Below are 12,803 nucleotides of genomic sequence, written 5' to 3'. Positions count from 1 at the left end.
CGGCTGCTGCTGCGGCGGCGGCGCATCAACTTCAGGAACGGTTTGCCCTGACTTTACGTCCTTAGGTTGGGATTCTGGCTGACCGGCGCTGAAGCGGGATTGGTCGGTTTTCTCCGGACCGCTGAAGAGATCCTCTGAGAGTCGGCGGCTGTTCTTGGAGCCGGACGAGCCGGAGGACTTCCTCAGACAGATTTCACCGGAGGAGCGACTGCCGCGGCGCTTGGAGGTCTGCTCCTGGCCGCTGTCGCTAAGCTCAGGGAGATCTTTTGTTTCCCCGCAACTTTTGTTGCCTTCCAAATCCGGTTCACGTGTTTGTTCTGGAGAAATTAAGACGTCTTCTTCTCCTGATTGGCCTTCCTGAACGTTTCCTGCATCCTCCACGGCGCCCGATGCTGACTCTTCAGCTGCTTGGCCGTCGGCGGCGCTTCTTTGGATCTGATCAGACTTGTCTTCTGGGCTCTGTGACTCACCCTGTGTTGAAATCTCTCCCTTATCTGCAGGTGAGGCGCCCTCAGCCGCCGCCTGGCATTTCTGATTGTGATTTAGTGATTCCTCTGAACTTTCTGGATCAGAAGCACATTCCTCGCCCCGTGCCTCTGCGTGTACGGACACAGCTGTCTGCTCTTCTCCCTGTGCTGGGCCCTCTGTCACTTCTTCGGCCTCCTCTCTAACCGTGGTCCTTGTTTCAGTCTCCTCCTCTTCGTGGGGGCTTTCAGGTGCAGCTGGTATCTGTGGTTCTCCCTCCGTCGGTTCTTCTGGCTCCGTTTGCGTTGTGTGGATATGTAGCTCGTCCTGCACGGCTGCATTTTCTGCCAGGACGTGGCTTTCTGTCTCTGTCTGGGCGTGGGGCTCTGCTTTTTCTCTTTCTTTGACTGATTCAGCGCTGTGGCATCTGTCCCGGGTCTCTGTGATCTCTTCTTCTTCTTCTTCTTCCTCCTCCTGCTGCGTGTCGGTTTTAGGATCCGGGTCCCCGTGCGATTCTGGGTCCGGGTCTGTCTCACTTCTCGTCTCTGAGCCTTCGGCGACCACATCCAGCTGCAGCTCTTGGGAATTCTCGGTTTCTGCACTTGCGTCTGGTTTCACAGCAGCCCGCGTCGCCGGCTCCACCCGTGACTCCGTGTGAACCTGAAGCTGAGCCTCTGGGTCGGCGTGTTCTGTGGGATTTTCCTCATTCTCTGCCGCCTCGCGCACATCTGTTGTCTCGCTCTCCTGCTCGTCGCTTTGCTCTTCCTGGACGTGCGGTTGAGACGTTTCTGGCGGCTTTTCTAGGTTCTCTGCCTCCTTATTTATTCCTGCATCCCCGCTCTCTTCCTCGTTGCTTTTACTTTGCTCTTCCTCATCGTGTGATTGGCTCGCACGTCCCAAATCATTTTGCCCCTCAGTCTCCGCATCCCTGCTCTCTTCCTCGTTGCTTTTACTTTGCTCTTCCTCATCATGTGATTGGCTCGCACGTTGCACATCATTTTGCGTCTCAGTCTCCGTATCGCCGCTCTGTTCCTCGTTGCTGTTGTAATTCTGCTCCTCCAGAACCTGTGCTTGGTTTGGATCATCCTGGTTTTCTTTCTCCTCGCGCCGAGATGATTCCTCTGCAGGCCGGGAATTGTTTTCCACAGATCTAAACTCTTCTGTCTTTTCTAAAACGATTGCGCTTTCCCCCATCTCTTTGCTCTCCTCCTCCTCCTCAGATATCGCCGCCTCCGAAGGCTCCCTCTGTTCTTCCGCTCTTTCTGCTTTTTCTCTCTGCTCTGTCGTTGATCGTTTGATTTCTCCCGCTGGTTTCGTCCCGGTTTCTGCTTTCTGTCCGTCAAACACCGCGTCCTCCTCCTGGACACCTTGAACCCTCTTAAAATCTAAGTCCCCCCAGCTTTTCCAGTCCTCCTTCCCCCCCATTGAGAGGTGCCTCACTACTTTGTTGCCGCTCTCCCACTCGCCGCCGGTGACCTTCCCTCCTTTCCTGAACCTCTTGTGCAGGAGGGAGGGCGACAGCGAGAGAGTCGAGGCGGACCGGGCGAGGGGGACAGACAGGTTCCCCGTCTCTCTCTCCTTCCTCTCGCGCTCCTCCTCCTGCTGTCGAGCCCTCGCCCACGCCATCCGGTACCCGTAGCAGCGACCCCGGGGGTCGAACGTAGACGAGGGTTTGTCTTTCCTCCACCTTTCCAGCTCCTTCTCCGTCCGCCTCTCCAGGTCTTTACCCGACAGAGGCACCGCACAAACCTGGATGGAGGGTAAAAAGAGAAAATAACGGTGAATTCCTGCAGGTCCACTTTGTAAAAATTAGGTTTGCTCCATACTTTGAAAGGTATTTCTACCACTAGAAGTTTTTAACATTGTTCCTGTTACATCCCAGTCCAACAGTGTATTTATTTGGTTGAGATTTAATCCAATAGACCAGAGGTTCCCAGACTTTTCAGCCTGCAACCCCCAAAATAGCCGTGCCAGAGACAGATGACCACATTTTTTGCCGTTCTTTTTTTTTTTAATTTCGATATCATGAGAATACAGTCACAATATTCTGAGAAAAAAGTATTTTTCTAAGAACTCTGACAGAAAGGTGCAGCCTTCCCCGTGCGCTAAAATGATAAAGTTAAGTTTTACTCTGGTTTCGGTTTCACAAATAATTTTGACGCTAAATCTTTTTCGCACATCGGCAACAGATCGTCTGGCGATCCCTGCTTTGGGAACCCCTGCAAATAGATCAAAGGTAGCTCTTTTTGTTTTTTAGCCCGTTTATTCTGACACCTCCACATAATATCCAGTTAAACCCGTTTCTTTCACAAAGCACCTAGTTTGTAGATTCAGCCCTTCTGTGAGTAAAGTAACCTCAGCTGCTTTCTGAAGGCCTCAGACGTTTGTTAGAGAACAATGAGGGGCGGACAGCATGTTGAAGACCGAGGTCACAGCGGACAGGTCAGCCAGAACGTTTAAAGCAGAGTTAGATTATAAAACATCTAAAGCCCTGAACATTGAAGGGAGTAAAGCACAACTGCCAACCAAGCATTAATGAGAGAAGCAGCCAACAGGCCCCCTGGTAACTCTGGATGAGCTGCACAGACTCACAGCTCAGGTGTACGAGTCTGTTGGCAGGTCAGCTGCTAGTTGTGCGCTTCACACATCTGGCCTTAATGGGGGAGTGACAGGAAGAAAGCAGGTGTTGGATAAAAGCCAAAGGAGGCTCAAAAGTTGCCCCGTGCTATGGAGATGAGCCTGTGAAAAACGCTTCACACCAGCCTGAAATCATAGTAAAAACATGGTGGTGGTGACAGCTTCGTGCCGTGAGGAAGCGTGACCTCAGCAGGAACGGGGAAGCTGGGCAGAGCTGACTGGAGGGTGGATGGAGGTAAACACAGCGTGGTCCTGAAAGAAAAGCTGCTTAAGGCAGGAACAGACTTGAGACCGGGATGGAGATTCATCGTCCATCAGGACAAGAACCCTAAACGTACAAGCAGAGCTACATGTGTTACAATGGCCTAGTCAAAGTCCACGTTGAAGTGAAATATGAGCATCTTTGGCAAGAGTAAAGAACTAATGTTCACAGAGGCCTGTGCAAATTCTCAGCTGTCCGGGTCATCGCAACAGCAATTGAGCTTAAATCGGAGGAAACTGGACTTCCGTTCCCTTCTTTCTGAAAACATTTCTACACCTATCCAGGAGTCTTTGTCAATTCTGGTGGCTCGCACTTGAGCAACCTGCAGTTAGAGCGCTGCTGTTTTTAAGCACATGGAGACCCATCTTCCTAGGCACATTCTAAGTCAGGTGCAAATCAATGATCCACTCTTCACTGTCCAACAAGGTCGTTAGAAGCTATTGCTTGGTGTGAGTGGAGGACTTGGTCACCTGAATCATGATGAGATGCTGATGTAATCTCTTTGGGATGAGTTGGAGGACTGAGCTGTAAACATTGGGGAGTTGGAAGCATAATCCTCCTCCTCTGTTTAATGATGGCGTTTCTCTTTTGACCAAGATTACTTCTTTCATCCCTATTTCTAACCATCTTTTCTCCCTGTCCAAAATCTGGACATCATTGTCATCAAATGTCCTTAGCTCTTGAGGTGCAGGTGGACTGCTGAATCCTGCCCTGAGCTGCTGGCCCTCCTGTACTGTGCCATGTCTTTATGTAGCTGTTGTTTAGTTTCTCCAGTGTAGGAGTCTGAGCGGTCCTCACTGCTTTGGACCGCATACACTCTGACTTAGAATGTCTCTAGGAGGATGGACCTCCATGTGCTTAAAAACAGCAGCGCACCGACTGCAGGTTGCTCAAGTGCGAGCCACCAGAATTGACACAGAAAGAACTGAGCGAAAATCCGGTTACCTCCGATTTAAGCCCGATTGCTGTTACTGTTCACAGACGCTCTGCATTGATTTTCTGCATTATTGGCAAAAATTAACTTTTCTAGACGACAGAAGGAGTGGAGGGGGAAATGTAGTATTTATTGCGACAGATATGTTTAACATTTTTCGAATAAGGTTTTAGGTTTTGCTAATATTGTGCAATGAAATATACTGTTTAGTTACTATTTGATTCTATTATTTATTCAAAAGACAACCACCATCAGTCTAAAGCGTTTATTACATGAAAGGCTGATGTGAGAGTTGTCCACACTGCTTCTGCAGGAACGCTTCCCTCCAGATCAAAAGAGGGACCTGATTTGTGTTTTCGCTGTAGGAAATAATTACGTCTCTTAGCGGCTGTCTGCGTTACCTCTGCTATGAACGATTCCTCCTCCTCCTGAACGTGCTCCCTGACACCCCTCAGCCTTTCCAGAGTCTCCATCTGGCCGGGGCACTGCTTCCTCTGGTCGGCCCGGCCCAGGACGCGACGCACCAGCACCACCGCCACCTGGAGCAGCACCCGCACACCTGGACAGCAGAGGTGGGAGAACTTCACTGACAGCGATGATTTACATTCAAACACTCCCCAGGGGCCGTGGAGTGGACACTTATCTATCGGCCGCCCCCTAAAATGCATACATTCTTTAGAGAGAATCGATCTTTGCCATCAGTTTGCTGTGTAAAAAAATAAACGCACAGACGCACCATAGCAGAAGAAGAGGTCCCAGACTCGGAGAAGCGTGTTAAATGGCAGGTGGCGCGTGAACAGGCACATCAGCCAGTCGGTGGCGAACATGAGCGGCTCCACCCCGTGCACCTGGAGATGTTTGTGTGCAGCCGGGCACGTCTTCTTCAAGACCCAGGAGAGGATGGCCGCGTCAAACAGGACTCCCTCCTGCACAAAACAGCAGCTCTGTTAGACGGCCTCGTCTTAACGACTCTGGAGATGTGTGTCTTCCTGAAATATCTGTCGCAGTAGATGGAAAAGAATCCTGGTATGGAAATGTATTAAAAAAGTTCTTGTTTAAAATAGGGGATCTCAACTCAGGTCCTCGGGACCCTTAGTCCTCCATGTTTTAGATGCGTCTCGGCTGCAGCAGGTCTGAATAAACTGACTGCTTTACCTCCTCAGCAGCCATCAAGGGCTGCAGGAACTGTTCAACCAGGGAGGAAGCTAAAACATGCAGGAGAGTAGGTCCTGGGGTTGAGGAACACTAAAATTATAATCTATCCATTTATTCATTCATCCATCCATCCTGCCTCCATCCATTCACCCAGTTATCCTCCCATCCATCCATTCATTCATCCATCCTCCCATCCATTAATCCATCCATTCATTCATCATCCCATCCATCCTTCCATCCTCTCATCCATTCATTCATCCATCCATCCATCCTCTCATATATTAATCCATCCATTCATTCATCCATCCATTAATTCATCCTCCCATCCGTCCATCCTCCTATTCATTAATCCATCCATCCATCCTCCCATCCATTAATCCATCCATCCATTCATCCTCCCATCCATCATTACTTCTTTCCTTTCATATGTCCGTAAATCTGTTTGCCCACTATCCATCCTTGTATTTATTTTCATCCATCCCTCCATTCATGTTTTTGCAAGATTTCATAGTTAGCCCTTTATGTAGAATTATAATTATTTAAAAAATGTAAACAGGTTTATACTTTTTAAAAGAGTCTTGTGAATCTGGAAAGGTCTGGAATATGGACAGAAAAAGGGAAAGGAAGGAAACCATCTACTGCTCCATCCAAAGCTAACCTGGATAGCATTGAGCTGAGCGTGCACTCACCAGCAGAGGGCTGTAGTATCCAGGCAGGTACTGCTCACTGATCTGAACCAAACACCAGAAGGCCTCCTGCCAGACATGAACAAGCATATCAGGATATGGTGGGTGGAGGGGTTCGGCTCCTAAAATAAATATTCCCCTAAAAATGAGTATGCAGCGGTAAAACTGACACATGGACGATGTCACAGGGTGTCTGTTTCTGAGAAGGTTGTTTGATTCCTGATAAGTTTGTTTTTATCAAAACCCACGTTTATCAGAAACCAAATTTAAATGCAACAGACAATAACTTTAAACTAGAAAGCATGCAGTGAAATGGTACAACTTCATAAATGTTATATGAATGAGTTTAAACACCTTTTTGCCGACTGTTTTTCAGTCAATATGAGCTGTTATGTTTATTTTAGAGATCTCAAAGCCCAGATTGAGCTGAACAGAAACAATTTTAAAGACTATGTATATTTATTTATTTATAAAAAGGGACCATTCATATTAATGGACACAGTGTAAATATGGCAGATTATAATCAGAGCTCATTTCCATCTCCGGTCCCTCGGCAGGCAAAGCCAGCCACACCAAACAATAACACGGCACAGTGATAGAAACAAGAGGATTAATGTGATATAAAAACGTTAAAGCACCATTACTTCTGGATTAAAAAAAGGATAGATCATGACTGTCCACAGTTGTTAAAATAATCCACATGGTGACGCCAATCCAGATAAGCACGATCAGGTTTTACCAAACCACTGGATGTTGCTGTATTAAATAAAAGTAAAAGCCTGACCCTGGAAGTTTGCCCTGATACAACCAACGCTCTCTTTCATTGTGACTGTTTTTTTGAAATGAACGTGCAACCGGCCTGCAGAACAGAAACATGTTGTCGGTCCAACCTCAGCCGGCATGTTCATCAGAAGCACCGCAGCCACCGGTCCCTGGGCCTGGCAGTAACCCTCCTCTGGCTGAAACTGGGTGTACGCTTTCAGCACCCGGAACAAGCCCCGCTGCCTGCACACACACACACACACACACACACACACACACACACACACACACCACAGTAATTAACCACACGGTGCATGCAGAGCAGCCAACTCAAGTAAGTTCACACTGATCAGAAAACCTCTTGTTATTGATGGAAGGAACAAATCCTGCAGGTGAAGTAGCTGAAGCCTACCCGTGTCCGTCTTTGGAGAGGAACATCTCGTGGAAGGGGAACTGTCGATCCAGATCCCTCTCGATGATATCCACCCAGCTCTGCAGACCTGGCTGTGAGTCTAGAGTCTAAAATAAGGCTTCGTTAATATCTCCGTGCTGAGTTAAAATGGCAAAACTGATTCATCTAAGTTAGTAAAGACTCAATAATGTACTGAAATATGCATTACAGGTGCATTAGAATATCTAAAACGTTTGTCAGCAATGAAATTCAAAAAGTGAAACCCATATCCCGTATAACACAGATTAATTGGACACGCAGTGATATTTTTCCAGTGTTTATATGTTCATTTTGATGGCCGTCTCTTAGAGCTACTGCAAACCCGAGATTTAAATGTTATGTAAAATCAATAAAAAAAATTAAAACATAGATTTTTTTCTGGAAAATCCATGTACTGTAAAGTATATGCCCTCAATATGTGGTCGATGCTCTTCTTGCATTAACTCCAGCACCGCTGCAGGGTGGCATAGAGGTGACCAGCCTGCGGCTTTGCTGTGGAGTGGAGGAAGCCCAGGTTGCTTTAATTAGCTGCCTTCAGCTCGTCTTTATTGTTGGGTGTGGTTTCTCTCACCTTCCTCTAGACAGTACGCCGCAGATTCTCGACGGGGGTTTCAGTCAGGTGAGTCTGCTGGCTGATTAAGCACAGTGACCCGATCGGCATTAAACCGGCTACCGGTGCTTTTTTTTCCGGTGAGACCCGATGCCAAGTCGTCTTGGAGAATCAGATCCACACCTCTACACAGCTTCGTAGCAGAGGCAAGCAGGAAGTGCTCTAAAACGTCCCGGTAGACGTTGACAAATCCACACAGTGGACCAAACACCAGCAGAGGACACGGCTAAATCCTCAGTGGCTGTGAGAAGTTCACAGGGGATCTCAAGCAACTTGGATTTTGTTTCTCCTCTAAATAAAACGGGTGATTTACTCTAGTCTGAAAAGCGAACCACTTGTTTTCTCCACTTGACTCCAGCCACTGTCCACATCATGTGAATCTCCCCAAACTCTTGAATGAGCTTTACTTCCCACTACAGTCCATGTTGCTTGTCCACCCTTTTTCCCACGAGATGTTTCCCTTTTACTCAACTTCCCATTAACATGCTTGAAAATGGCACACTGTCAAGACCCACCTTCTTTAAAAATGACCATTTCTGGCTCACACTGTCTGTTAGCGGTCTCCCTCGTCAGTGAGTAACACAATATTTCTGTGTTAAACATCCTGTTTTTAGTTGTACGCAAAACTCAAATTCGCTGTGAACAATGTTCGTCAGAAGGAACAGACAAGGGACCGTTGAAATTGAACACCGTGTCTGGTCAATCTATACCATGGGTTTCAGGTTTTGAGTTTAACTGCAAGCAAAATTAACTTTGCAAAGCTGCACTAACCTGTTTAGAGGTTACATGTCGCACATGCATACATACATTATTCGGCTGAGCAAGCAGTCGCATAGCTTTCTTTACATAGAAGCTGCTGGAAATTGCCAGAAACCATTCATCCCCAGTGAAAATCTAAAATCTCTTGCCTCATAGAGGTTTCTATTTTGTCTCATTCGGTCCGTCGCCCCGCACAGCAGAGGCCAGCATCTCGCTCGGAGCGAGGCAGGGATTCCCTTCTGGCACTGCAGCTTGACCTGCGGAGACATCAAGACCCAGGATGACATCCCGATGGTCATAGGTACAGGACTGTCTCAGAAAATTAGAATATTGTGATAAAGTTCTTTATTTTCTTTAATGCAATTAAAAAACATGAAATGTCATACATTCTGGATTCATTACAAATCAAGTGAAATATCGCAAGCCTTTTATTGTTTTAATATCGCTGATTATGGCTTACAGCTTAAGAAACCCAAATATCCTATCTGAAAATATTAGAATATCGTGAAAAAGTATACTAGTAGGCTATTCACCTAATCACTTGAATCGTCTAATTAACTCGAAACACTGCAGGGTTTCCTGAGCCTTGAAAAACACTCAGCTTGGTTCAGTAAACTAAATCACAAGTATGGTAGTGGTTAAGAGACGACATAAGATTCTCACAGTAACTGGTGTACTGACCATGGCATTACTGTCCTTGATTGGCCTGCCAATTCCCCTGACCTGAACCCCATAGAGAATTTGTGGGGTATTGTGAAGAAGAAGCTGAAAGACACCAGAGCCAACAATGCAAATGAGCTAAAGGCCGCTATTGAAGCATCCTGGGCATCCATAACACCTCAGCAATGCCACAGGCTCATCGCCTCCATGCCACGCCGCATTGATGCAGTAATCTGTGCAAAAGGATTCCCAACCAAGTACTGAGTGCATTAATGGACATTTTCAAATGTTTGATTTTGTTTTGCTGTTATAATTTTTTTTTTATTACTTTGTCTGAGGAAATATTCTAATATTTTGAGATAGGATTTTTGAGTTTTCTTGAGCTGTATGCCATAATCAGCGATATTAAAACAATAAAAGGCTTGCGATATTTCAGTTGATTTGTAATGAATCCAGAATGTATGACATTTCATGTTTTTTAATTGCATTACAGAAAATAAAGAACTTGATCACAATATTCTAATTTTCTGAGACAGTCCTGTACATTGATCCTGCAACCTCACAAGCCTTTTTTTCTTTTTACAGCAAACCATTTTAATTTGTCACAACAGTGAACAAAACAAGGTTATTGTACTCTTTTCACATTTTCAATGGCAATTATTGAGCTTATCTCGGCCCTAAGGTGAAGGAGAGTTAATATGCTAGTCATCTCTCCGTCGGGACAAACCTTGCTGCTCTTCTTTAACAAGATGCGGTGCCACTGGCCAATGATGTTGATCCATTTGGCCTCCCGCTGCCTGACCAGCTCAGGAGATGGCCCCACACACCTGACATGAAACACAGCACACTAAGTCATTTCAGCACATCCTTTGCAAAGATAACTAATTTCACTCGAGGGGGGCCTTTTAAAGTCAGCCTGCAGCGCGGCTCTGTGCCGTCGATGCACAGAGACGCAGAGCTCCGAAAAACAAGGCAGGAAACAGGAAAACCGCACGTTTGCAGTTCGCCGTCTCCGTGGCAACAGGTCAGGATGTTATCAATGGGGAAAACGCAGCGCAGGTCGCTCGGCCTCTCCGCTTCGTCTGCCACCATCACGGTGTCACTGTTCACCTACTGCCATGTGAATAAGTGTGTGAAGGTTTTCGACCACAGCATTAGGACGGCTAGCGCTGCGCCCAGGTGAAAGTATAATGTGGTTTTGAGAAGTTCAACACGGCTAAAATCTGTTTAAACCATGGCGTTGCGTTAAAGTCCTTTTTAGTGAGATGCCACAGAAAGCGTCAGTCTCTGAGGGTGTACCCAGCCGTTTAAAGTCTGAGATAAGCAGACTGAGGATGTATCGATCTCTCCCTATTCTCTCCTCTTTCTTTTTCACCTTTTCTCCTTTTTTTCTCTTCCACCTTCTTGTTTCATTGTACATATATACATGAAATATTCCCTGCATAAATTCTAATAAAGCTTCTTGCATTTATAAATCAAGCGGAGCACTATGGCGAATGCAGTATCTGTTTGGGCTCTTTTTGGCATTAAGACAACAATTCTTATTACCACATTGCCAGACAGCACACTTAAAAAAGAAAAAAGTCTGAGATATTGCCGTGTGGCCCCTCCCCCGCCTGTTGCTGCACGCTGCCGGTCGGCTGGCTGAAAAAAGGCTGGCAGGCAGTATCCGGAAATATATTGTCAGTAACATGGACACTCATTACATCTGATACATTTACGCCACAGTTATATTCTACAACTTTAAAAATATTTTATCTTTTAAAATTAGCGTGTAAATACTATGACATTGTGGCATTTTTCACTCATGGTGACAGAATCTCAGGCCATGGCTACACTTCACCACCAGTATATGTGGCATAGTGTTACTATAAATAGTCAGGTTATTATTATTTTTTTAAATCTGATTTATACAATATTTTTTGAGCTTGTTAGTGTTTTCAACTAATGTTTTTTATTTTTATTTTTTTGTCCTCTAATTGCACAAAAAAGTGTAAATTATTGTGGTGAAACTATGTTTTCTGGGTATGATCTTTATGAAAGCCCGTTGTACATTTAAGCAAATATACACAATTAAATAGTGTCTAAAATGATTTTCATTGGAGCATTAAATGAAATACCACATATTCAATTAAATTCTATTTATATAGAGCCAATTCATGATCCTTCAAGGCACTTTCCAGAGTCAAATTCATGCATTCGTGCATTTTCCCTCTCAGATAATTGGCCTAAAAGATGCATCCTCATTAAGCATTGCTCTCTTTTCAGCATCTGGTTTGTAATACATGACATTTTGTTGTGGCTTTTTTTGCCGTTTTGGCCTCTGTGTGTGTAGGATGCACATGTTTCCCTGCTGCACAGAACCCACCACTCTCTCTGCCTTTATGAGGTCCTGTAACTTCCTGGTCTGGTGATGGCAGGACGAAAAATAAAACGCGTTTGTCACTGCTGCCAGCCTTTATACGCATTTCTCTCAAACTGACTCAGCTCGTTCGAACCCTTTCTAATAATCAATTTAAAAAAAGAGAAAAAAGAAAAGCAAGTCGGTTTATGCATCAGTTGAATTAGAAACGACAAACCATCACAGCGATGTGAGAATGCATGAAACTGCATGAGCTTACGCCCACTAAGGGAAGATTTGTGCGAGAGATGTTTAGCATATTATTTATAAATTGCTCATTTTTTGAACATTTATCTGGAGTGATTTTTAAATTGGACTTTAAAGGACTTTGAATTGTCTTGTTACTGAAAAGCGCCACATTAATAAACTTGCCTTGCCTTGCCTTTAAAACCACCTTATTTCCTGAAGCAGTGCAAAGTGGGTTTTTTTTTTCTACCTCCTGAGAGTTTAAGCAGCATTGCTCCGGGATCCCCCTAACGGACTCACCCGGTTGTGGATCCATTGGTGAGGATGAAGCCGAAGCGGTCCGTCTCTGGCTCCAGGCTGACTTCTGATCCGGCATCTGACCCAGAGCTGTCCTCCTCACTCGGGTGCTTCTGGGCTTGACCCGACGCCTTCAACATCTTCGCAGCAGCGCAGATGAAGGGGCGCTCCTCTGGTTGACTTTGTCAGTCAGGAAGAGTTCAAGGTCCTCTGACTGTGCATGTTGAGGAGCAATAATCCCACCTGAACCGAGCAATAGTAGTTAGTCGACTACCTGTCTCTACATGTTTTTTTTTCTTTTCTTTTCTTTCTTCTGCTGCTGCTCTGTGTCTTCCTCTGCCGCACACTTGATTTAGGGTTGGGAGAGTTTTAACAGGAAGTTAATAGAGCGTTAACTTCCTGCCATCTAACCAGAAACAACAACACGTAATTAAATTTAAATGTAAATACCTTCACATTTCCTTAATTATTGCTTTTTTTTGGCGAAGAGGTGCTGAGTGAGGTCCTTCAGTTATGGAAGTAGAAGAAAACAATCCCC

At 45.6% G+C, this 12,803-nt stretch overlaps 1 protein-coding gene across 1 annotated transcript in view; it reads right to left on the bottom strand.

Moving 5' to 3' along the window:
- Positions 1-12,803, bottom strand: part of tbc1d10c (TBC1 domain family, member 10C) — a 13,405-nt gene extending 602 nt beyond the window's left edge. The window contains exons 1-9 of the mRNA XM_036127111.1: positions 12,269-12,803; positions 10,109-10,208; positions 8,871-8,978; positions 7,314-7,420; positions 7,030-7,144; positions 6,143-6,208; positions 5,035-5,224; positions 4,700-4,857; positions 20-2,214 (exon numbers count right to left, since the gene is read on the bottom strand). Coding sequence (XP_035983004.1) covers positions 20-2,214; positions 4,700-4,857; positions 5,035-5,224; positions 6,143-6,208; positions 7,030-7,144; positions 7,314-7,420; positions 8,871-8,978; positions 10,109-10,208; positions 12,269-12,405 — 3,176 coding nt within the window. The 5' untranslated portion in view covers positions 12,406-12,803. The remainder of the gene's footprint in view (positions 1-19; positions 2,215-4,699; positions 4,858-5,034; positions 5,225-6,142; positions 6,209-7,029; positions 7,145-7,313; positions 7,421-8,870; positions 8,979-10,108; positions 10,209-12,268) is intronic.

The sequence above is a fragment of the Fundulus heteroclitus genome, chromosome 23, assembly GCF_011125445.2.
Source record: "Fundulus heteroclitus isolate FHET01 chromosome 23, MU-UCD_Fhet_4.1, whole genome shotgun sequence".
NCBI classification, from domain to species: Eukaryota; Metazoa; Chordata; class Actinopteri; order Cyprinodontiformes; family Fundulidae; genus Fundulus; species Fundulus heteroclitus.
This window is presented reverse-complemented; position numbering and strand designations above follow the sequence as displayed.